General features: G+C 41.1%; 1 protein-coding gene across 14 annotated transcripts in view; it reads right to left on the bottom strand.

The window, feature by feature from the left end:
* The window catches only part of LOC308399117 (uncharacterized protein), a 198,574-nt gene that overhangs the window by 88,807 nt on the left and 84,645 nt on the right, over positions 1–25,122 (bottom strand). For 9 of the 14 annotated variants that reach the window (XM_080886123.1, XM_080886122.1, XM_080886120.1 and 6 more), the window contains exon 1: positions 10,886–11,264. The exons of 1 other annotated variant lie outside the window; for it this stretch is intronic. In XM_080886123.1, coding sequence (XP_080742249.1) covers positions 10,886–10,893 — 8 coding nt within the window. In that variant the 5' untranslated portion in view covers positions 10,894–11,264. 4 more of the 14 variants (XM_080886117.1, XM_080886116.1, XR_013972076.1 and 1 more) reach the window with 3 other exon arrangements.

Raw genomic sequence — 25,122 nt, 5'->3', positions numbered from 1 at the left:
CACGTTTTACAGCTAAAATTGAATTTGGATAAGATTTTGATCGAGTTTGCGTGCACAGTTATGTTTGGAAATTATCGCCTAAGCACTGTTAAACTTCATGCAAATTCTCAAAACTGATTTAGTAATAAATCCCATATTTCCGATCATTGTTTGTTGGTGGCAGACTCTAAATCAGCTTTTCCATAAAATCCTCTCTGACAAAATGTGACAAACTATTGTTGTTCTTTGTCTCCATATCGCTCTAATCCTCTTTCTCTTTTTCTGCCTCTCCATCCCTCCATACGCTCTCCCCAACCACACAGAAAAGGCCTCAGTACTGACCGCCACATAAACACATACACAAACACACAGAGCTATGGTCGGCTCTGTGGGTCTTAGTGGGGGGCTTAGCTGTGTGGTCACATTTTACATGTGTGTGTGTTAAATTGTGAGTTGGCCTGGGTGTCACTGGGTTTTGGCTGTGTGTGTGTGTGTGTGTGTGTGTGTGTGTGTGTGTGTGTGTGTGTGTGTGTGTGTGTGTGTGTGTGTGTGTGTGTGTGTGTTTATGGCTACAGATGATGAACTTGGCCAGACTTGGGAGAGGTCTAACCGGATTTTGTCATTCACATTGTCTGTGTAACTTGTTGGCACTTATATTGAATTGGGCTGCAGTATGCATACATGTGCATGGCTGCATCTGTGTGTGTGTGTGTGTGTGTGTGTGTGTGTGTGTGTGCGTGTGTGTGTGTGTGTGTGTGCGCGTGTGTGTATGCTTGGCAGTTGGCATAGGTATGCAGCAGATCAGTTTAAGCCTTATAAACCCATTGTTGTGAAATAAAACCATCCTTTTTGATTTGTCATAACCCCTTTGTTTGATATTCTATCCATGTTCCTGTTAATATGCAAACACACTTTGGACTAATAGTATATAATATATCAGTCGGGACCAAGCAATGACATTTTGTCATGAAACATGGATCCACTATGCAGGACAGAAATGAGAAAATGGGAGAATGATGAAAACAGAGTTAGTTTGAAGGGGATTAAACAGAATTTCTTTTCATTGAACTGATCACAAATATCAAAAACACAATCTAAATATCTTAAATGACAAAATTAAATTAAATTAAAAAGACATTCATCAGCTGACCGCCCAGGAATCATTCCAGTGTTCTTGGTCCTTACTGGAGTCAGGCTTGTCAGCCCCCCATATGTCCAGTTATGAGCCCGTCCGTTTCATGCATGTACAACACACCCACACCGGAGCAGGCAAATAGTCACACACATACTCATAGCTATATTCACGAAGTGAACAAAACTTTAACCAAAGTAAACTGCAGGGGACCACCAAATGACTAAGCAAAAAAAAGTACTTCATGTACATTAACATTAACTTAAATTGGTATTAACTTAGTCAACTTGTCACAGAATCAAGGAAATGACAAAAGCTTTTAATGTTCAACAACGGAACAATCCAAAGCAAAGGTTATATGTAATACGAACTTCTCTCAAAACTACACTCATGTAGGACTGCATACAGTCCTACATGAGTGGCCTGCATACACAAGAGGCATATCAGAATGCTACACTCCAATTCCAATTCACATTCATTCACATTCATTTTAGAGTCCCAGATATAACCTAGTGGGAGTAACCCACTAGGTTATATCTGGGACTCTCCACCATTTGACCTTAGAACTGAAGAAGCTTCTCGGATGAGAGGTGAAACGTCTTCAAGCAACTTAAAGAAGTCCAGACGCTTTTCTTTGCAAGCTCCTTTGACTACGATGACCTGGATGACTGAGAACCTTCACAGACAACTCAGGTTAGTCTCCTCAGGTTATCTGCAACATGACCAATACTTACATTAATGTATTCTCAAGTTACCTTACATGAAAAGTACCTATTTAAATTTACCAACCTCAGTTTGCAACAATGTGACCAAAAGTTATATTACTGGCCTTTTAACACACTTATGAGGAAGTCAGCGTTATCTGACAGTATGTTTTGCACTAAGTACCGCAGCAATTTCCTAATGTTGTAAACCTGCTCAACATTTGGCAATAAAACCCTTTCTGATTTCTGAAGTTTTATTTTTTCTCTCGAAGCTCAGTTACCCATTAAGTTACAAGTATATCACTGTAATTTTGACTTGGACAACCCAAAAAACAACAACAACAACAACAACAACAAAAAAACGTGTTTTGAGTGATGTGCATTTTAGCAAATTTTTACTGTCCACCTTTTCATATTTGCAAAGAATTATTGAAGCTTTTGAGTTAACAAGCTATTTTAAGTATAAAACCTTCTCTAAAACACTACAATGCAACACTTAAAAGATGAATCATAAAGACTGAACAAAATTGAAATTTAAAATGTACATCTACAGACTGCAGTTTAAACTTGCAATAAGGTGTCAAATCCAAATCTGTAAGAGAAATTTCTTTTTAACTGTTTAAATACAACTGTGGTTATGCCACAATCCCACACTTTACATTATGCTTACATTTACAGAAAGCAAATGGAAGACGTATGCACACACAATATTGTTTTTTTGTTGCTAGTCTAGGTCAACCAACTTTAACCTCAGGCAGAGTTCGCAGTCAAGCTTAGAACATCAACACGATTGATAAAAATACTTTTAGTCAGGGATAAATTCACCACATTTTACTTTGTCAGTAATTAGTTACCTCACCCGAGACCATCTTGTGGAAACACGAATTTACTCTGACACCATGATAAAAATGCAGGCAGCTACTGACCAGGGCAAACACACCTCTTCTCCCACGAGGCCACAAGAATCCAGAAACTGTTGCGTACGATACGAACATATGCTACGGGGTTGCCCTCTGCTTTCTGCATGGTCTCACACACACCTATGTCTAACCAAAGTAACGACCAGAGTGACATATTTAAATAACAGCAGAAAAAAATACATCCCTTTTTCTTTTGTAGCATAACAGCTAGCATAACACACGGAGAGACACAGCCAATTCACAGCATGTAGCTGCCATTTTCAGACTAAAAAAAATAAAAAATAAAAATCTACACAGATATAGAGAAAAACAATATTAAGCACTGTATTAGCTGGCTAAAATGACCAGATATCTCATTTTTAAAATTAATTTTATAATGCTGAATTGCATTAATACAAATTCTTTGTAGCGTGACGAATATATTTTGCATAGTAAACTTATATAGCCAGTATATATTAATAAAAGACAATAAAATAAGGAACTTACCAGGTGGTGTTGCCAAACTCTGTTTTTTTTTTTTCTGTTTCTTCTTCTGTTATTTATGGCAGTTATAATTGTTTTTTCGTTATGGTCCAGTGTACGGGAAATTCAAACAGGAAGGATGTTGAAACTCATTTTTACATGTTACACAAACTTAATATTTTCTGTTGTTGATTGATTACAAAAGTATTTTGTTCAATATACTCAAACATTTAAGGAGCTGTTTTTTAATTTTTGTGTTGCACTGACTTTAACATTGATTAGTCAACTCACTGAAACATGTACATGTAGACAACTTACTTTTTTTTAAGCAGAAAATTGCTTTTTTGTTAAGTTCTACCGACAAACACCACGAATATTTTTAGAGTGTAGGAGAGCCCACTCAAAAGGTATGACTTTTTAAAAATGGATTATGGGTGTTCCCCAAAGCCTTTTTTTTCTTTCTTTGTTATGATATCACGATGTGCTTTTTTTAACCCAACACTGACCAAACTAATGTGCATGTTCATAAGGTGCATAAGATAGTAATTTCATACCAAAAAGTATCAAATCAAGTATGAACAGATTTATTTTTCAGCAATTTCTAGGACACTTCAGGTTGGAATACGGTTTTACAGCATGTTGTTCCAAAGATCAATTATGATGTTTGACTTGCGTAGCTATTCTTCCAACAGGGAGCTTCAAGAAGTGAATACAACACACTTGTCAATACAGGTCACAGATCCCACTGACATCCCACTGACGTCAGTTAAATTGAAGGTCAGTGTCAGTTCAAGTGCCACAAATGTGAGTGGGTAGACAATGAATTCAGGGTCCAATGGTCAAAGAAATCAACCCGTTTCTTTAATTCAGGAATGGCTCCCATGATTAAGTATACATATTAATTTTGTATAGTAATTCACGACTCATTCTTTGGGTGTCTTGTAGTGAAAACAAAAACAAATGGGAAATTTTAAAGTTATAGTGTGTGATATTTTCAGAAGAAGTCCGTAGATTGTAGACTTCAGTCAAATGAGTTCTCTTTTCCTATCCTCCCAATTTATGTGCATAACCCTAGCTACTGTGGCTGCCGTGGGCCAAACATTTTTAGTCAGCCAAGAGAGAGAAAACATTAGATTTAGACTGCCAGCTAGCATGTTTCTACTACTGATTGTGTAAGAAATGCACTATATATCCTGTCTTCCTTCTCTCACCCAGCAGATGGCCGCCCCTCCCTGAGCATGGTTCTGACGGAGGTTTCTTCCTGTTAAAAAGAAGTTTTTCCTTCCCACTGTCGCCAAAGTGCTTGCTCATAGGTGGTCATATGATTATTGGGTTTTCCCAATGTATTATTATGTATTATTGTAGGGTCTATCTTACAATATAAAGCGCCTTGGGGCAGCTGTTGTTGTGATTTGGTGCTGTATAAATAAAACTGAATTGTATTGAATTGAAATACATTTGAACATATTTGAATCACATCAACACTTAACAATAATAAACTATAAATAAACGTGGAATAAAAAAACGTGTCAACAGAATACTCTGTGGCATTTTATGTTTTTACCCCCAAATCACATCAAAATATCTGGCCACTGCTCCATCTGTGGTGAGTCTACTCAGATTGCAAATTGACTCTGGACTGGACCCACCCTCGGGTCTTTTTCTGTCTGGGTAGACTGTCAGTTCACTGTTTACCTCTGCTGTCGACATGGTGAATGCTGAGGAGCATGCGTGTCTATTTACTCTGGAGGAAAAAACGTTGCAAAAGGAATCCAATACAAGTCAGTGAGTCACTGAAGTTCACTTTTGTCTGACGACAGTGATGCTGAAGTGAACTGTTAGGATAAACTTTTCCTTTGATAAAGGTCGCTGTTAGACTCTGTTAGCTGCTGTTAGCTAATGTAGTGAAACCTTCTTTGAAGTGACACTAAGGCTACGTTCACACTGCAGGCGAAAGCGCATCAAATCCGATTTTTTTGACCCTATGCGACCCATATCCGATCATGCTATGACAGTGTGAACGGCGCAAATCCGATATTTTCAAATCCGATCTGGGTCACTTTCGTATGTGGTACTGAATCCGATACATATCCGATGTTTTAGAAAGCGACTGCTGTTTGAACGGTCAAGTCGCATTAAATCCGCCTTTTACGTCACCGACACAAGACAGACGGCAATTATCAGCTCCAGAGAAGCGCCCGAGAAGACATTGCGAACGCTTCCTGGCCATCCAGTGTAGATGTTAGTGAAACTGTTGGGAAGACAATGTGAACATTTTATTTGTACTGTATAATCTGCAGATTCTGACAGAAATCTACAGCTATCCTTTGAAGCACCGCTCCTCTCTAAAACAGCAATAAGGATCATTATTAGGTTATTTACATTATTATGTAAATAACAAAATAACTTAAAGCAAAAATTGGGAAACGAAGTCCGAAGTCTGCATATTAAGGGCCATCAGTCAAACAATACTGTTGCTCTGGGTCTAAACAGAGCTCGTTGTGTGTGACAGCTTCTTTTGCGCATGCGGGCCGCTTTGAGCGTTCACACTAGAGCGCGTTTGCTGTCGCATTTTATTTGTAGTGTGAACGAGCAGACAAAAAAATCGGATTTGATCAAAAAATCGGAATTGAGCATTAAGACCTGCAGTGTGAACGTAGCCTTAGTGAATAAACTCATTTATTCAAATTGTTTATCATAGGGAAAATGTGATTTGTCAGACACTGAAGCCTAATGATAGCTTTCAAAAAGCTAACTTAGCTGCTTACCCAGTTCATTGTCCGGAGACAGGAAGGTCACACGTCATCTGCTGACAGAGAATAACTGTCGCAATATCAGGAATAAATGAGCATGAAAGAAGGGCGACATTTTATTAAGATGTCGGTGGCGTTGCGTCTTTCCTTCGTGTTGTCACTTCTTTGTTGAAGGACACCTCTTATTAGATGACAAAACTTAGATATTATTCTTCATATTTCGAGTCTGAAGGTGCAGACGCAGATTAAAATGTCCCTCCACGGCACATTAATGCCTATGAATTCTCTTCTCCTCCACCTATGTAGCCGGTGTCTTGCTACATATCTAAAACTAGTAAAAAGGGAGATGTCCTTTCCAGTAACGGTATTCAAATATGGCGGAGCAATAAAGCAGCTTCCACAGACCCGTGCTTATTCTTATGCATTTCTAACAGATTAATTACAATTACATGTGACTGCATCAGTTGTTGAATGACACACACAATTACACACAATGTATGGTTATGAGTACAACATTCTTTCTTTCTATTAAATAAACGTTTTAAAAAAACCTGACCATACCAAAATGTTGATGGAGTTTCATATAAGTTAAATACCAGAAAAACTGCAGCAGCCCAACTCTGACTTAATTAATAGGCAGTCACTTTGACTGATAGAACCCAAACGAAACCCTAACTTCATCATGAAAGCCAAACTGCAAGGAAAAATATATGATTCACTTACTTACTGCTTGTCATCCTAGCCCTTGCATCCAGATTACAACCTTGATCATCAAAATGTGTCTTTAGTGCGACTTAGCTTAAAGTTTTGAGCACAAACAAGTGTCAACAAGCGTGCATTTATTCCTCAGCTCCTCAGAAATGTTGCTGTGAAGTCTCCTTGTTGCTAAACCAACACAGCAGTGCCGATTAAAGTGGATTTCAAGCTCGCTGCATTTGATCAAAGTCCAGCTGATATCAGAATCACGGAGCAGCTAAGCTCTTAGAGCCAAATCCATAATAACACTCCTACACCACCCACAACAAAGAGACAGCCAACGCAAGTAAATAAATGCAGGCAGAAAATATCATTTGAGGACCCCTCCCATCTCAGTGAAATAATACTGCCGAATACAAACCTCCATAATTGGTTGAAGAATTAGGTTGATAAAAGATGGAACCTGGACACTAAATCCATTCAGCTCATCTGTTTACTGCCGAAGCCTTTTAAACAAAACTGTTGTTCTGGTTTGATAGTGTGTCACAAAGATAAGTGTCTCAAAGAGTTGTGCGTTTGTATTTATTTTGTATTTATTGTTCATTGATCTCTTAACAGCAAGAAAAAAAAGAAAAAAAAAGTGAAAAGCTTTAGGTTTCTGACTGAAAAAACCCCATCACCAACGTCATACCAAGATATGTTTGATTATGTTAGCATTTTACTGCAGTTGGTCTGTCAGTTAAGCTCCATCTTCAAAAGCTGTTTTTGGAACAAATTAAAAAAAGAAAAACATCGAGCAGCGCTTTCAGCTCTCTTACTGTGCTGCACTGTCAATATTTTCCTCCTCAGCATTAACCCTAAAAACACACAGACACTAATGCGTAATGTCTTAATGTACAATAAAAGAGGAGCGACCTCTAAAAGAAGCGAACGCACGCACTTCTATCCCATACACGTGCGTGCGCCTCTCCTCTGCTTCAGGGAGCGGAAAAAAAGTTTTTCTCTGTCAGCCTCTTAAGTGGCTGGCCTTCAGCTATATTACCCTCGTTTCCTCCTCCCTCCCTCCTATCCCTCCATCTCATCTTAATGTGTTAGATAAAACATCAGGCGCAGAGGGAAGGGCACACAGCAGATGATGTGCTTTTTTGGCCGAAAACAGGCATCAACTAAAGGACGGGAATAAAGGGCTGAGTCCGCTCTGTCTGTCTGCCCGAGTCTGTCCGTCCACTCGCTGCATTAAGAAGCTGCCCGGCTTCTTTTCAAAGCCAGCCACTCTCGTCGGGCCGCTGCATCTCAGGCTTTTTGTGCCCCCCTCAATCTCGCCATCCAACCGCCACAACCACCCCCACCCCTCCTCAGCCCATTGCTGAGTGTCTGTAATGGCCCAGACGTGGAGTGGGGTAGGTGGGGGGGCGGGAGAGAAACTAAGGAAGTGAGAGAAATGGAGGAAGAAAAAGAGACCGAGCAGGAGCAACTGGAGGGTGAAGGAGAGAAGGTACAAAAGGAGGAGAGAGGGAAGTGATGGGAAAAGTGGTGGCAGAGCAGAAAGAGGGGACACAGGAGCGAGATGGACAGAAGGGGGTGGTGGGTTGGGGGGAAAGGAGGCCGAGTCTTTAGGAGGAAGCCAGGCGGCACTAAGCATCTCTGTTGCTGAGCAGTCAGGCCTGCCTGCCCCCCTGGCAATGAAAACCTTTCCATCCCCACCTCCTTCCCCCGCACCACATCCCTCTCTGACCGCAGCCTCCTCCTCTCCTCCTTTGCCCACTTCCTCTTCTCATTCCACCTCACACACTCCCACTTTCATTCAGATTTGCTACTCTTATAAGGACTTTCCAGCTCCATGCTTTACCCCTATGAACCCGAGGCCATCTCTCATTCGGTTCAGACACTTACAACATGGTCACTACATGTCTCTGTGAGGTCAGAGTACCGTACAAGCTCTAGGCTATTTTAATGACAAAGTATGTGAAAATAAAAATACTTTTCATATCCAAAATAGCATGTGAAGAACTGTAGAAGATTGTGTTTTTCTGTAGTGTGCACCCAGAGGGCAGACGGTTTAAAAGGCCCCATTTGAACTCCACCATAATGCAGTTGAAAAATTAAAACAATTATCAATGAAGATAAACTCATAAAAAGAGCAGCAGTCTCTGCACTGCACATTTCTTTGGAGCAATTTCTTTGTATGAAGAAAATCTGAAGAGGGTATTAAAGGCAATCTAAAAGGTGGAAAAGAGATTTTCAAAGATGGAAAAGTTTCAAAATCTTCCCGAAAAGTACACCGAGTCAAGTCGCAACACCTTCTTTCACAACCCAATGGGTCATGCTAATGTATCTTTTAACGTCCTGTGACAAAACACTCTGTGGCGCTTTAGAGGCACACATTGTGAAGGTGGATCAGTTCATTGAGTACAAATGGAGCTCAAATTAAAAGTTGCTTAATTTCGCAGCAGGCAGAGACACAAAGAAGGTGACTAATAACTTGCAGCAGCATCTTTTAAAAGGGTCTCGGGAATGAAAGCGGTCTTAATTTTGAGGAATACTGTCATTGGTGTGAGCCCAACAATCATCTTGCACCGATTTGTTTACAACAATTACAAGAAAAGGTAGGAATATTAACTTGCCCACACATGTCTCCGACTCAAATGAAAAGAATCGCTATTTGGCCTGTCGTCAACTTCAGTGATCCTGCTCGGTCTTCAGGACACACACACACACACACACACACACACACACACACACACACACACACACACACACACACACACACACACACACACACACACACACACACACACACACACACACACAGTCAGTGGCCTCAGGACTAATTGCTAGATTGGAGCAGATTTTCTAGTTCAGTTCAGGGCTGTAATTGTGAGGAGAGCTGGGAGGAATGACATGGCTTCAAGCTGAGAGGACAAATCACCAGAGGCCAGCGATTAGACTGCACCAATGTTCACATATCTGTGTGTCTGTGTGTGTGTGTGTGTGTGTGAGAGAGAGAGAGAGACTATGTGTGTATTGGGGGTGAGGGGTTAAGCCAACCATCTCTCACTTCCAAGTTTCTGTGGCAGTGACCCCAAAGAGGCACACGTGCACACACACAGACACACAGGCACACCAAGTTGACCCCTGCAGACTCCACGGTGCTACACACCAGGCTGTTGAGAATAATTTGAGAGCCTACTTGCGATTTACTACAAAAGAGAAAACTACAGCTCTGCTGGATGCATTTATCTCTCTGAAAGGAAATGACAGAAAAATGAGAAAAATTGAACTTTTTTTACAACTTCTCATATCTTCTTCATGCTTGTGTGCATTGTGTAATACATCTTAACGTGCACAGAAATGCAGGCTTCAAGTTAGAGGATAAAGACAAGAGCAAGAGAGACTTTTCACCTTTGAGCTTTGACCTTTTGTCAAATGTGAGCAGGAAAAGTGCATATGGTCGCTGCAGCCTAAAATCCACAATTTAAGTAGGTTTTGAGATTGCGGTGAGTTACCGTAAAAATTACAGCTTTATGGTAACAGCATAACAAATGTTAGTATACAAGAATACTCATAATCTTAAACTAACTGCAAAAACACTAACAGAGCAGAAAAGAACTGGGACACAATCTTCTGCAGTGCCCTTTAGCAAGGTATCTGCTCTTGAGACATGTATGGAAGTCCTGGTCAGCTGCTTGAGAGAATGCCTGCAGGACTTCTGTACAGCTGCTGTGTTCAGCTGATAATTCACTATAATGTTACTCTACCACAACTCTGAAATGAACACACACAGCTCCAAACAGAGCCAAAAAACAGAAAAAAATAACCATTTCCTGCAACCCACGTCTAGCTGTCTTCCTCTCCCTGCAGGGGGACCCTCAGACACAGCAGGACAGGAAGGATGCATGCCGAGAGAGATGGCAACACACACAGAGACACACACAGCAGCGCCAGCGTTTTGCTACCAGATAAACCTGCATGAAAACACTAGCACAGCCAGGAAGGCCTGCTTTAGAGACACTTATTCCTCACTCCCTCTACATCTGCACCCGCACCTGGGCTCTCTCATGGCATAGCCAGCTTTTAATAAGAGTGAGAGAGAAAGAGGAAGAAGACAAAAAAACGAAGGAGAAAGGATATGAAGATATTCGCACAGCCAATCGTACAACTCCGCATCGCTCAGCCAGCCGGTAACAGGGAATCAGGGAGTCAGTAAATCATCCAGCCCGATCTTTTCAGTCAGCTTACCTTGCCATGATGTCATGCTTGTCATTATGACAAGGGCCACAGTCCTCTCATCTGATTGGATGTAATCCAAACCAGCATTACATCCATGGCAGGGAAAGGAAAGGAGACTCCACACTCACAAAACTCTAATACTGATTTTCTGGCTCTCCTTTTTTTTTCTTTTGGTCTTGTTGCAAGCGTCTTGTTTCTCTTTTTTCGCTCCATCCTCCAGCCTAGCCTCCTAACAGGCTTCACACTTCTGCAGATTAAATGTCCTCCTACACTATGACCTGCACTATTTCTGTGACAAGTCATTTATTTCTTCACTAACACTCCATCTTCCCTACCTGGTCACCTAATTCTACTAGCATTCAGTGCGGCCTGTTATCAGTCACCACTGCCTTACCTTTTCTCACCTTAGCTGGGGCTGGGCTGCATCCCCTGCCCTCCCACCTTCTCACTTTCTCCCCCGCCTCCCTCCACCCAGCATCCCCTGGCTTGCCGTCCCCTTATCCCCCCCAGCCTTGGAGCTCGTAGCCCGGCCTCAGCTCTCCCTCTCCCTGCCTCGCCTCCAGCCTGCCTTCCCCTCCACTCTGCCTCCCTGAGCCCCAGCCTTCTGCTCAGTGTTCAAGGGGAGAGCCAGCTAGGAATGCTGTGGCTCTAGACGTTTTGTCCAAGCCCTAGGTCTCTTTCACTGAGGCAAGATTAGTTCATACAAAAACTCAACAATACACCACTGAAAGCCATTGTTGATATTCAACATTTTTCACATAGCGGAGCAGAATAGACAATGCGGCAGCCGGGAAAGCCCGAAGCGGACTAGCAGGGCTGATGGCTGATGGTATCTCAGCTGAGCGAGGCCTTAATCCCTTTTATACACACACACACACTCACGCAAGTGTACACACTCTCAACAGACTGGAGACAGCAAAATCAATACTGCTCGCTCTGTCTCTGTCTGAGTGTGGATCAGTGGGTGGATGAGTGTGATAGGAAGAAAAAAGAGTATACTGTTTGTGTGAGCGTGTGTGTGTCTGTGTGTGTGGGTGGTGTCGGACTGTCTTGAGCATTCTTAGATCTTTGTATAAGATATAAGATTTCTCAAGGTTTTCTTGCACAGGAACTAACTGAAGCAATGTGATGACAACTGTACTACAAACGAATTTAAAACAGTAAAGATTGTTGTTTTTTAATGAAACTGACACAAAACATTTAGAGATCTGTTAAGCAGCCACCTAATTTAAACCCGAGAAAGATTTCTACCTAAAATACAGTCAATACAGTCAACTCTCAGTGGAATTGTATGGTCACAACACAATCCTGCTGTTTAAGTGCCTCACAAAGGACCAAAGTGGGTTAATTTCATCAATAAAATAAAACAATACAGCACACCTCATGTTAAAAAACAGTATCTATCCACTCTGCAAATTCTGCAAACTTGGCCGAACTTTAAGCATTATAGTAACAAACACCATTTTCATATGAATTAAAGTGAAATCTAACTTTAATGTAGATATGGCTTTATTCAAGAAATCACTTCTGACTTAAAAACAGGGCCACTATGTTTTTTTACATCTCTCTATCATTTGCTACTTTTATATCTTATTTAACACAAAATTGTATTGATATCATGATTTATGGTTCACATGAAAATGAAAAGTAGGATAAAGCAGGATATGCTGTATGACTGGCCACTGGACTTTGGACTTCGCTTACTAATGGGTCATGATCACTGCACTCAAATAAATTACTTTTAATCCTCAATAAAAATGAAGCGATAATTTGGAGAAAAATGCAAATGAAGTATATAAAATGATAATAATTCCTCATTAAAAAAATCAGGTAAATGTCATTTAAGTAGAATCCTTTGAATTTAACATTTCGCATGTACTTACGTAATAAGATTACATGGAAAAATTTGCCTGTAATGAAATGACAGCAATGACTCTGGGCATAAAATTTGCTTTAAGTACATGTCCATTTTTTACATACAGTCTATGGCCTCACAGTTGATGAATAAAAGGCTATTTCAGTGGTTTAAACCTGTAAACATCAAAGAACCCAGACTTTTATTCTAGTGCAACTTACCATCCCAAATAATCAATAGTTTTAAAGAAACCAGGTGGTGCTCCCAGCAACAAGTGACCTGAATCTGATGAGAGAGCAGCCCTTTAATAGACATAACACCCTTTTAAAAATCCACATGTGGGAGACACACTTGAGCTAGAATCTCTGGGTCTTCAGTCCAACTAATCACAACATAACTGGGTTATAAATATCTTCCAACGGTGAGAGCCGGGCCAGCTTTAAATTTTTTTACCTTGACACAGTGGAACGCTGCAGAGAATTTTAACTGCATTCCTTAAAGATGAACAGCAAGGAGGTACTGAAGTGTGAGAATGAAAGAGGACATTTTTTAAAAAATAAAGCACTGCCCAATTTTCAGCCACAAGGACAGCTGCTGGATTCCAACTCTGAGCATGGAATCAGTCTGAACAAGCATTTATGATTACAGCTGGTTAATGTAATGAATGCCATGTCATGTAAAACTCATAAATCAAGTCACGCCGGCGGAAACATTTCATAAAACATGATTAAAAGTGTCATGTAACACTGGGGGCAACGGTGTCAGAGTGAGACATGTTAATTGTGCACTAATGATATGTAATGAATGTCATCAGCCCCGAGGCTCCGGCTAACGAGCTAAATGAACTGGCACTAATGGGCCCGTTAGCTTATCTTAGCGCTAACATCAGCTAGCATAATAAAGGGTTTGTCTTCTGCTGACAGCGGCTGACGACTGTGAGTGGCACTGCAAGTTTCTGGAGGTGTCACATTAGAATTAGACGCTTTTTAGAAAAAGCCTTCAGATGTCAACAACAACAGGAAAACAAAGACTCGGAGGACTTTTTGTCACGCAGACGACTAAATGCAAAGACCTGAAAACAGATTCTCAAATGTATTTTTTAAATGTTTATTTTTCTCATGGCGCTGTCACAGGTCTTCCTTCTGCTTTCCACCTGGACTCCAAATCCAGATCCAGATCCAGCTGCCGGGCTTTCCCTGGACCCCCAAGTCCGCTAGGTAGCAGAGGAGAAGAAGGAGAAGAAGAGGAGGACGAGGAGGGAGGGGACAGGGGCCCTCTCTCTCTCTCTCACTCTCGCTTTCTTTCTCTCTCTTTTCTTCCAATTGACCAATTGACAGGTGATTGATGGCTATCTCTTCAGCCTGACAATGAGTAGCATTAGCATAACTAAAGCAATGTACAGTAGAGTGGGGCAAACAGTAAATTACATGTTACCCCCCACTCAGCTCTCACTCCCTTCTCTGTACCTCTCCCTCACTCTCACTCTCTCCCTCTCCCACTCCACTCACTCATTCAGCCCAACACTACGGCAGGCAAACAAAACAAAACAAAGTATGCTTTTTGTCCCTCGTGTGAGCCCTTAAACAGTGCAGCTTGACAGCTTCTTTAGAAGGAGGCACACAAAAGGCCTGACAGTGAGAGAGAGAGAGAGGCTGAAAGAGAAACAGCACAGTACAATGTGAATAAGACATTGACCTTGGTGAGGGTTTGTGTGTGCTGTTGTTTGGGATGGCTCTCACAATGTATGTCTAGTTGAGGAGTGTGAACTGTAAATTGATTGCCAGCATTCAGACCACAGCCTTGTTCTAAGTGTTTAAGATATTCTTCATCTGAAATCTAATTCAAGCTACCGGTGCCCAAAACTTTGCACTTTCCTTCCATGTTAGTTTTTTCTGAACTGATCTCCATCTCAGCCACAGACACTATTCAGGTTTCTCGTATTTAGTATTCAGGATGTTGAAGATGGAGGAAGAAAAGGGGAAGGTTCATGGTTAAAGATGAGGGTTGGTGTGACAAAAGAGGATAAGGATAGGGTGAGATGGAGGCAGGTAATCTGCTGTGCTAAAGGTCAGAGCAGAAAAAGAAGAAGAAGAACAAAAACGACCAGCCAATTTCTCTCAGTGACAGTAAACAACTTCCTGCAACCACTCACCAACTGGTCAGGGAATAAACACTGGTGACTGGTGGTTGCCAGTCAGTGAGTATGACTCGGTCTTTAGCAATCAGTTTCCCAACGACTGCCAGCAACCTCTCACCAACTAGTTGGGGAATATATATTTTTTCCCTCCTGACTTGTGGTTTCTAGTTGGTCTCCAACTGGTCTCTAAGTCTTTGTGACTGGGGCCTTATACATTTGACCCCACAGTGTTAGAATAATATTAGAATAATATTCAGTGATACTGAGTTTATTGGATAGTTCTGTAATGTCGAAGATGTCTAAAGTATTTTTAGATCTGTTTGGATTGTCATTGCATTCACTCAGAATTTGGTCAGACCTATCCAGAACTGGGGCGGCACGGTGGAACGGTGGTTAGCACTGTTGCCTCACAGCAAGAAGGTCCTGAGTTCAATTCCACCATCAGGGCAGAGTCTTTCTGTGTTCTCCCCTGTGCTGTGTTCTCCCTGGGTACTCCGGCTTCCTCCCACAGTCCAAAGACATGCACTTTGTTAATTGAATATGTTATTTGAATCTAAATTGCTGTGAGTGCGAATGGTTGTCTGTCCCTGTGTGTTAGCGACTTACTGGCGACTTGTCCAGGGTGTACCCCGCCTCTCAGCTAGGGTAGTCTCCACCACCCCCAAGAAAAGGATAAGATGAAGCAGATGGATGGATGTCCAAAACTGCTCAGAGGTGTTTCCAAGATGGTTGAAGAATTAAAAACAATAAAATAAAAATTGCTAACTAGGTATTAAAAACAAGCTTTACACATGGGTTGCTAGCAAATTGACAGCAATTTAGGAGAATGTTCTTGGATTTCAAAAGCTAAAACTTTTTAATTTAAGCATTATCCTCCTGCTGCTCTAACCACACAGGTGAGGAAGGTCTGCTAAGCCACATCTGCTTGTCAGCAATTCAATCATACCTGAAAGGCTTGATTTAAATCCCAGGCAGCCGAACAAGCCTCACATATTCTGTTTCACATAAAAATATGTAGATGAGAGGAGATAAAGATGCTCGAAAATGTGAGTAAGTTTGAAACCTCTGCAGCGATATTCACATTACTATGATTCATGTTGTCCTGCCACCGTGACCCCTCAGACGCGTTTGCTCAACACTTTACACAAACAAGCTTCAAGCAAACTCGGGCTTTTAAGCGCTCGGCTGAGGTTAGGAGAAGATCACAGTCAACACGAGATACAAACAGCAGTCTTCCTTTTCAGCATCCACCCTTTTTTGATTCAACAACCACGTACACATTTTTCACGAGAACACCACTTTACCAGTGAATAAGTAAATGCTACCGTCTTATTCATTTTAATGAAAGCAGTGTTCTCAGGCAGAGAGCCTACAGCACGGAGCGCTTCAATAATTAAATCCACGTAAAAAGGTGAATGTCATAACGCATTGGCCAGAGAGGAATGCATAGTTATTCTATCACTCAGGCCATGAGTGCCACATTTTCTACTTCTTCTTCTGCGCTACGTATTATATATATTATTGTCTGCACCGTTTATCTACTCTGAGCAAGGATGATTGTTTGTCCTTGAGCTCAGACGTTCGGAGGATGAGAAAATGAATGCTTGTGTCATATACTGTTGAAGTAACAAGACCTTTGCTGGATAGCAGGAAGGATGGATGAACAGACAACCAAAGGGGTGACCACATACTGGCCTGGTCTCCTTTCGCCGCCACTTGGGCCAGCAATCTGGTCTCTAATTGTTCATTCATGGTGTGAATCTTTAAATGGGGGGCCCTAGCCTGGCGCTAAGATAATGACTCGCTCTGTGTCTTTAGCTAGTGAGGCTAAATTACCACTGGGTGCAGAGTTACCATGGAAATAGGCCACAATGAGAGTGATTAGTCTTGTGTCTTTTACACACCGAGACACGGTGCAGTTCCTCCAGTTCAGCGGGAAACATGGAAAGCCTCTTTCGTTCCCTCTTTCTCCGTCAGCCTCACGTCAAATAGTATTTTATTACAGTAGGAGTAACAGTACAAAGAGCATCCTCGGGTATAATTAACAGTGATTAAAACAAATTGCATTTATGTATCAAGGCTGTTTTTTCGTTACTCTTTTTCTTATCTGAATGGGCAGTGAACCCTTTCAGGTACAAGCCCGATAAGGAGATATTTATAGCTGTCAGAAAAGATATCAGTTTCATCTTTAGTTTACTTTTGTTTGCTACACCAACAGATGCTCTCAGATGCTTCTCTCTCACCACAAGTTTCTATGACAACCTTTTCAGTCACCAAGGCATCTTTTGCTGATGCTTCTTCTTTCCTTCACTGAGCCAAAGAGTTCATTTGTCTTTGTGGAGATTTGCTGCAAGCTGATGCCAGTTAGTTTATATCTCTCTCTTTTTTTCTTTTTTATTTGCTTATTTGGCTTTGTATCTTTGTATCTTTTTTGTTGTGTTTACTTTCTTTACGTTATCCCTTTTTTCTGCTTTTTTAAGTTCACTGCCCAGTTTCCCCAAAATTGTGTTTGTTCTTTTCCTGCACTGCCTCCTCTACTCGTCTATGCTGCTGCATGTGTGTATATCTGTGTATATGTGAGGATCCTATAGAGCTGAGTGGCATACAACTGATACCAAACCAAGGAGAGGAGAGGAGATAATCTGTCTCAGTGTGACGCTGCCAGTGAACATCAGGAGTAGAGAAACTGAAATAGCCATCATTACCTGGTCCCGCTGTTGGCACCCGCTGAGAGGTCTGTGTATGTGTGTATGTCAGTCAAATCAGTGGACCGCAGAAGACCAGTGATCATAATATTTCTTACTAGAGCAGGACGGATGCTAATCAGTGGAAGAACAATATGATTCATCCTACAAACACATACAGCTTTCACTGTATGTTATAAAGTGTTTTTAAAAATGTATAAAAACAACTCAAGGTTGCACTACTGCACTGAGTGTACAGAGTTTCATTTTCCCGATGAAATTAACATACCATTTACTGAAAGGCCACAGTCAAGGCCAAACAAATGCTCACCTTTGATGGGAAAATTGTCTACTTCAATGTGCCAGTTTTTGTTTGATCAAAGACTATATAGTTACTGTGAAAATTTTAAAGGAAGATAGCTGTGGTACACTGAGAGCATTGGATCCTTTATTCTACCTTTTAGCTTGATTTAGGCAACAAAAGCACTTGGATTAAAGGGGACCAATTATCCTCATTTCCAACTACATGTTTTTATTCTTGGACTATTAGAGTAGCTCTCCATGACTCACAGTTTGGAATGATCCTTCTTTACCTTATACTGGGTCTCAGCTTGGCACCCAGTTCCTGCACTGGCTGAAGTTACGATTTAAGCTCTTTCCACCCCTTACTTTCTTCAGATTGGCTGCCCCAAACAAACAGAAGGTTTGAAGACCAGTGCTCACCAGCCAGAGTGGTGTATGTGCGATGCCTCTTAGCATACTCCTTAGCCCCAGTCGGGCTACCAAAATCTATCTCTGCCCTGCCCGTCAGGCTGTTATAGGAAGGGAAAATATATGTCAATGCTTTTGCATTCTTTCGGAAATGTAGCTGGGTAATTATGTCATTGGCATCGGTGAGCCACTGTCAATATGTGACATATTGAAATTGCGTTTGAATTTGCGCTTGTTTTTTTGCTTTCACTTTGCAATCGCGCGAACTGTGTATAGAGAGCGACAGCACTGACTGGTGAGTGACGATAATTTGCGCACCAATTCCTCTGACATCGTCTTATCAATCGTTAGCTTACTATGCAAACATGACAAGTGAAATCTCCCGCAGCAAACTTAAACATGTGAGAGGTTGATCGCGCAGAGAATCGCTGAGCTTATGTGAGTGCGTGTGTAAAAGCAGCAGGATATATATTTTAGTTCTGCTGAGCCAAATAAGACAGGTCAGGGTGAAGAAGTGACCACAAAACAGAAAAGTTATGACAAATCAGACTATACGGCAAAAAGAAAGTGCAGCTTTATGGTTTCATGGACAAAAGAATTTCTGTGGCTGCAATATGACAAGCTATATAACCAGGGCTGCACATAAGTGGTCCGCAGGTGCGCAGTCGCTGTCAAAATAAAAAGAGCGCGCAAGATAAGAAGTTGCAACACGTGTTTGCGTACATAAGATTTTCTGGAGGAGGACAGACATTTGTTTAGAACTCTTAAAGATGTCGAAGAAGCTCCTTTAACCAATTACTTTGGTGTTCCTCCACCTCCAAAGAAATATCAGAAGGAGTCCGAACCACAAAAGAAGCACGTATTCTCGGAAAAGTGGTTGCAAGAAGTGAGCTGGCTTCAAACAAATGATGAACGCACAGAGATGTGGTGCAGAATGTGCCGTGAAAATCCCACTCTAGCGGACAAAAACAGTGCTTTTTATATGGACGCAAACGTGCGTTGCAACTTCTTATCTGGTGCGCGTCTTTTATTTTGACAGTGAATGCGCGCATGCGGACCACTTATGTGCACCCGTGTAAATAACATAATGTTCTGCCAGGTGTGTTGTTGGTTTTCCCTCGATTTCTGAGTCAACAAGCGCCTTTGTTACTGGGACCAGTAATTTTAAGAAAGGCCCCCGTTAGAAATGCATTATTGCTCAGTCTGCAATATCTTTCCCAGAACAAACACCAATTGCAAATAACATACTAAAAATAAACCTGAAAAATCTGTTTAGAACAGCGTACTATGTTGCAAAGAGTGAACTACCACTGGTAAAATTTAGCAGTCTTTGCAAGCTTCAAAAAGCAAATGGCCTAGATCTTGGTTCCACTTGCCTCTTACTCGTGACTTCAGTGGAAATTTCAAATTCAGGATCTGACACAGACTGATTCATGTCCTACACAGTTCTTACAAGTTCATAGAAATTTCTGTTCAATTAGAACCAAGTATTTGAGTTGATGATTGTAATTTTTATACAATGTTGTAATTTGTTTTTCAACAATTTTTTGATTAGTGTTTTGTTTCCGTTACAATATTATACTTTAATGTATAATATTGTAACGGAAACAAAACAGGAAACAAAACATCAATCAAATCACTCTCTTTTTTATTTGGGCTACTTAAATTTATTTTGGGCTACCAAAAACTGAAGAGTCCCTGCCCAAAGGGCTACCAGGGATTTTGAAATTTTGCGAGCCCTGATAATATTTTAATACAATCCTTAATGTTTATGAGACCACCACCCAATTATAATGTTTGCCACTGTGCCACTAATAATAATAATAATAACACTTGGAATTCTTCAATGGAAGCTATTTGTGCCCAGTCTCTTTCTTATTGTTGTGTCATGAACTCTGACCAACTGCAGGCAAGTGAGGTCTGCAGTTCTGTAGGTTTTGTTCTAGGTTCTTTTGTGGCCTCATTGATGCAGTCTTAGAGTAATTTTGGTAGTCTGTCCACTCCTGGGAGGGTTCACCACTGTTTCAAGTTTTCTCATTTTGTGGGTAATGGTTCTCATCTTGGTTCACTGGAGGCCCAAAGCCTTAGAAATGGCTTTGTAACGCTTTCCAGACTGATAGATGCCAGTGACTTTGTTTCCCATCTGTTCTTGACTTTATTTAGATCGTGGCAGGATGTGCTGCATTTTGAGATCTTTCAGCCTATTTTGTCAGACAGGTTCTATTGAAGTAATTTCTTGATTCAACCGGTCTGGCAATAATCAGACCTGCGTTTGGCTACTGGAAATGAACTCGGCTCTCCAAAAACTGTGGTTAGCCTCAGTTCATTTATGATTTAACAAGGGAGGTATTACTTTTTAATATAGGGTCGGGTAGGTTTGGATAGCTTTTCCCTAAAGTAAAATCACCATTTAAAACTGCATTTACTGTTTACTCAGGTTGTCTTTCTCTAATATTGAAAATTGTTTGATAATCAGAAACATTTAAGCATGCCAAATATGCCACAAAAAAATTTGAATTAGAAAGTGAGCAAATACTTTTTCACACTATATGTGGTCAACTGAAGAGGAAGATATATCATGATTACAGTGTTATGATATTATGATGAGTAGATGATGTTATTCACTCTGAATAATTACGGGATTATTTAACTGTACAGCTTTTGCAGTGCATGCAAACAAGCTAAAAACATCATTGTCAAAACTGATGAAACGCACATTTGAGTAACACATGTCCACATTATTAAAGAAAAACCACAGTCATCAAAATCTCTGTTAATGACCTCTGTTTCCGGGGTTTTGGATAAGCTGATGAAGTCCACTTTCTTCCGTTGTTTCACTGATTAAGACCGTGACATTCACTTACAACGCAAGCTCCAAGTTTCATGAATTTTTCACCTAGACAAACATTCCTTGTCCTACGTGAGTTTTATCCAGAAAACCTCAGGCTTTGCTTTACTTGGTCTTACCAACTCAATTAATGGCAGTTCCTGGTTATTGTCTGCTACTTTCTAGCAATCTATTACCCCACCCAGGGCCAAGCTAATGCTCTTAACACAGATTACTAGCACAAATCTCCAAGCTAAACGCATTGTGTCTGGACAAGTGAGTGGGACTGCAGCAGTGACAGCAGGTGCTAAAGCTGCAGCTAACCCTGGTTAACGCTGCCTGAGCTTCTAAGACAGGAAATGCTGGGAGGGATACTTACCTACTTACTCACCCACACTGACTCACTCTCTCTCTCTCACACACACGCACACACACATATGCACATGTGAACACAAAGGCCGGGGACTTAAAACAAAGACAGCGTGCTGAATGGGAGAGATGATCATTGGGGTGCATCTACATGACAGTGCAGCTCTGCAGGAAAACGACGGGGCTTCCTAAACCTTCTGTTTAAGGACTTCTGTTCGCCCCTCGGGACAATAACCCATGTGTGAGAGTGTGTGTGTGTGTGCGTGTGTGTTAGCTAAAGAATAACACATTTACAATTCTAATTATCCTAGCTGCTAAAATTAACAGCGCATAAATCAGTTACATTAACACCTGATGAAACTTTAACTGTTTAAAATGAATTGACTGCAGCTGTAAGAGATTCAAACAAATGCATTGATGCTTTGTTTAGGATTCTGCGGTTATCTGACATGAATGTAGTGAGAAATATAACTAATAATGTTTATTATCTGCTAAATCATTCGGTGAAACAGAGTTCATGCAAATTCAAGGGTGAGAATGTCAATTTTTAGCATCAATTAAACAATGCTGGTTGAAAAAGTCAGTCAGCTCCTCACAGGCACAGTAATACTGAAATAAAAGCTGCTTGTTCAAAAACCCAGTTGTGCCAATTAAAGAACTCCTACTGTACTGATTGTTCTGTCACAAATGGTGCGAAAAGGGGAAATTATCAGAGTTTGGGACAAAAGGTCAGATGATAACCTGTCAGCGTGACGGGAAAATCCACATGACAGAAATATACGCAGACAGATGGAACTAAACACACGAGACAAGAAGAAAATTTATCACAGCTTGACAGAACAAAAAACGAAAGAGGAAACTTAAAGTCTAATATGATGTGATAAGAAAACAAGAGGGTAGTCAAAGATCATGTGTAATCGAATTGAAACTCTTACAACAACTTTTTTTTGCCTCTGAATCAGTCTGCCCCTCACCATCTGAGGGGACGTGCATCTGCATTTTCAGGATCAAACTCCTTTTTATAAAGACTGCAATTGGACAAAGAGTATGAACAGTTGGATTGCCTAAGAAACAACTAACTGCTCTCAGTAGCAACGTCTACGTTCACATGCATCCACATATACACTCACGCAGATGTGGTTAACCTGCTTCTTCCCAGGCAGCTGCTAGTGGCTTCAGCCACACAGACAGGTTAGCAAAAACATAGCCATTATTGGAGAACCAAGAGCTGACACCAGTGTAAAAAGTGGATACAGGAAACCACAGACCCGTGCTTAAGAATTTTAAGACAAGTCAGCTCATCATAACGATCATTATTACCATTTAACTTTGTAAGCACCTTTAGTGGGTAATGCAAACGCTTTCCATATTTAAGTTGTTTCATTGCTGATTTTCTAAAGTAACAAGAAAGCTCAGCAGGAGTCTGAACACATGACAATGACAATAATATAAAATACCCACATATTCATAGTGTGTGAATATGCTGGTCACACGCTGTGGCGACCCTTTGGGAAACAAGGAAGTATCTTAAAGTATCTTTCTGGTCTCTATCACATATTTGCAAAAGTGCTCCGACGTTTTTCGGAGATCTGACACCCACTATCTTGAAGCTAACGGGAGGTCGAGACCTACTACAGCCGGGAGGAACACCGCTTTCCCGGCACATCGTGCCTCGACCTCCCGGTCAGCTTCAAGCCGGCGGCCTCTGAAGAATGCGACCAAAACTTTTGTCCGTCTTAATTATTTTTTTCTCCCATGTCCCCTGCGGGGCTCCGTACCTCTGTACCAAACAGCAAGCCATAATATTCGGCAGAAAATGCACTAAATTTAAGTATCCCCAAAACACAAACAACACAAACACAACAATTGAATTTAATGACCCAAATTAATGAAGCAGAGGCCCACCAGACAGGAAACCAGTCAGCCAGTATCTAAATTAAAAAGAGATATTTTAAATTACCCCACTCAGAGTTAAAAAAGAGAAAGCTATCTTTACTGCCCAAAAATGTCCAATGTACTAGGCTATTAGCATGCTTTTTAATACAGTAACATTTTAACATGGGCATTATAAAGGGATTAAATCCCTTGTGGCCATTAGAGCAACAGTGGTTTTGACGCATCACCTTCATTTTTTTCATCTCTGGGACACACCACAAAAACTATTCAGGGGCAGTCAGAAGGACACAACAACCAGCCTGACCTCCAAACCCAACAGCTCCCAATCCAGTGGAGAATTTGCAGGATGTGATGGAGCAAATCTGATAAATGACAACCCCACTTAATAACACACAGAACCCAAAGAATATGCTGCCAATGTTCCAGTGCCAGACACTCATACTCAGTATTTCGCAGTAGGAACATCATAATACTAGAAATTTAGTGGTTGGTATCAATACTAGTTGAAATACTTGATACTCTAGTTGATGCCAAAACAAACATTTATCCTATAAAAGCTCCTTTATTTAAAAATTGCTTTTAAAATCACTGGTACCTTATATATGTGGTTTTACACAGTCCCTGCAAAACTACAAAAGCTATGAAAATGTCACATGTTCCCATGTCAAAACAAATCATTTTTCCAGGGTTTCCACATTAAAATCATCCTGTCCTGACTTCATTCAAAGAGATGCTGCAGGATGATAGAAACCTTTTTTATCGTGCCCCTGATTCAGATTATGAAATGAATTAAAAGATGCTGCCCCGCCCTCTCTTTGTTGGAGGTTGAACAATTTCTTTCAAGAGAAAGTATCAATCAACATATTGATTAGCACTAATTAGGAACAGTCCCACTGTGGTTAGCTCAGCAGGTGGAGTCTGCTATACGCATTTGTGCAGTCATGCATGTATGTGCCTCCGTTTGTGTGTGTGTTTGTCCATATACATTCTTGTGTGTGTGTGTTGTGTGTGTGTGTGTGTGTGTGTGTCTGTGTGTGTGTCTTTGTCTCGACTGTCACCCTGAAGGTTATCTCCGTGGTGGCAGCATCGTCAGGTGACAGTCGTATCCCATGATGCCAAGCGAGACGTCAAACTGTCTTTCCAACCAGGGTTCCCTTGACGACTAGAAAAACACACACACACACACACACACACACACACACACACACACACACACACACACTATCACACAAAGACACATAGTGAACACACACTAAATACACCCTTTTCTAGTGGTAGGTGAAAGGTGTGCGCGTGTGTGTGTGTGTAGCCGAAGGGCTGCTCAGACTTTGATAAGCTATCACATGTCCCAGGTGATGGTCTCTAACAGCACATCAGTCCAAAGGCACTGCCTGACAACCAAATCAACTGCACCCAGACCAGACATCCTAGCAACCCAAATCAAACAAACCAAACCCGACAATATACATCATACATACGTTTCCTTGAAACACACTAACAAAAAGGAGAGGCTTTTATTTGCGACTAGTTTCTCAAAAAGGGAAACAGGATCCCTGATAAGAAAGTATATTTTAGGAACCCACAGGTGGTTCACCATGTTGGCCCAGAGAGCCACTGGAGGGCCTTAAAGCACAGTACGCCACTTTGAGACCACGCTTTCAGCTCTGCAGTGTTACTACAGTGCAGTTTCTAAAGAACATTTCGAATCAGTCTTGCCAGACAGAGGGCGCAACAGTGGACGGATAAATAAACAAACCTCTAAAACAA

Source organism: Rhamphochromis sp. 'chilingali', assembly GCF_963969265.1.
Source record: "Rhamphochromis sp. 'chilingali' genome assembly, chromosome: 7".
Taxonomy (NCBI): Eukaryota; Metazoa; Chordata; class Actinopteri; order Cichliformes; family Cichlidae; genus Rhamphochromis; species Rhamphochromis sp. 'chilingali'.
This window is presented reverse-complemented; position numbering and strand designations above follow the sequence as displayed.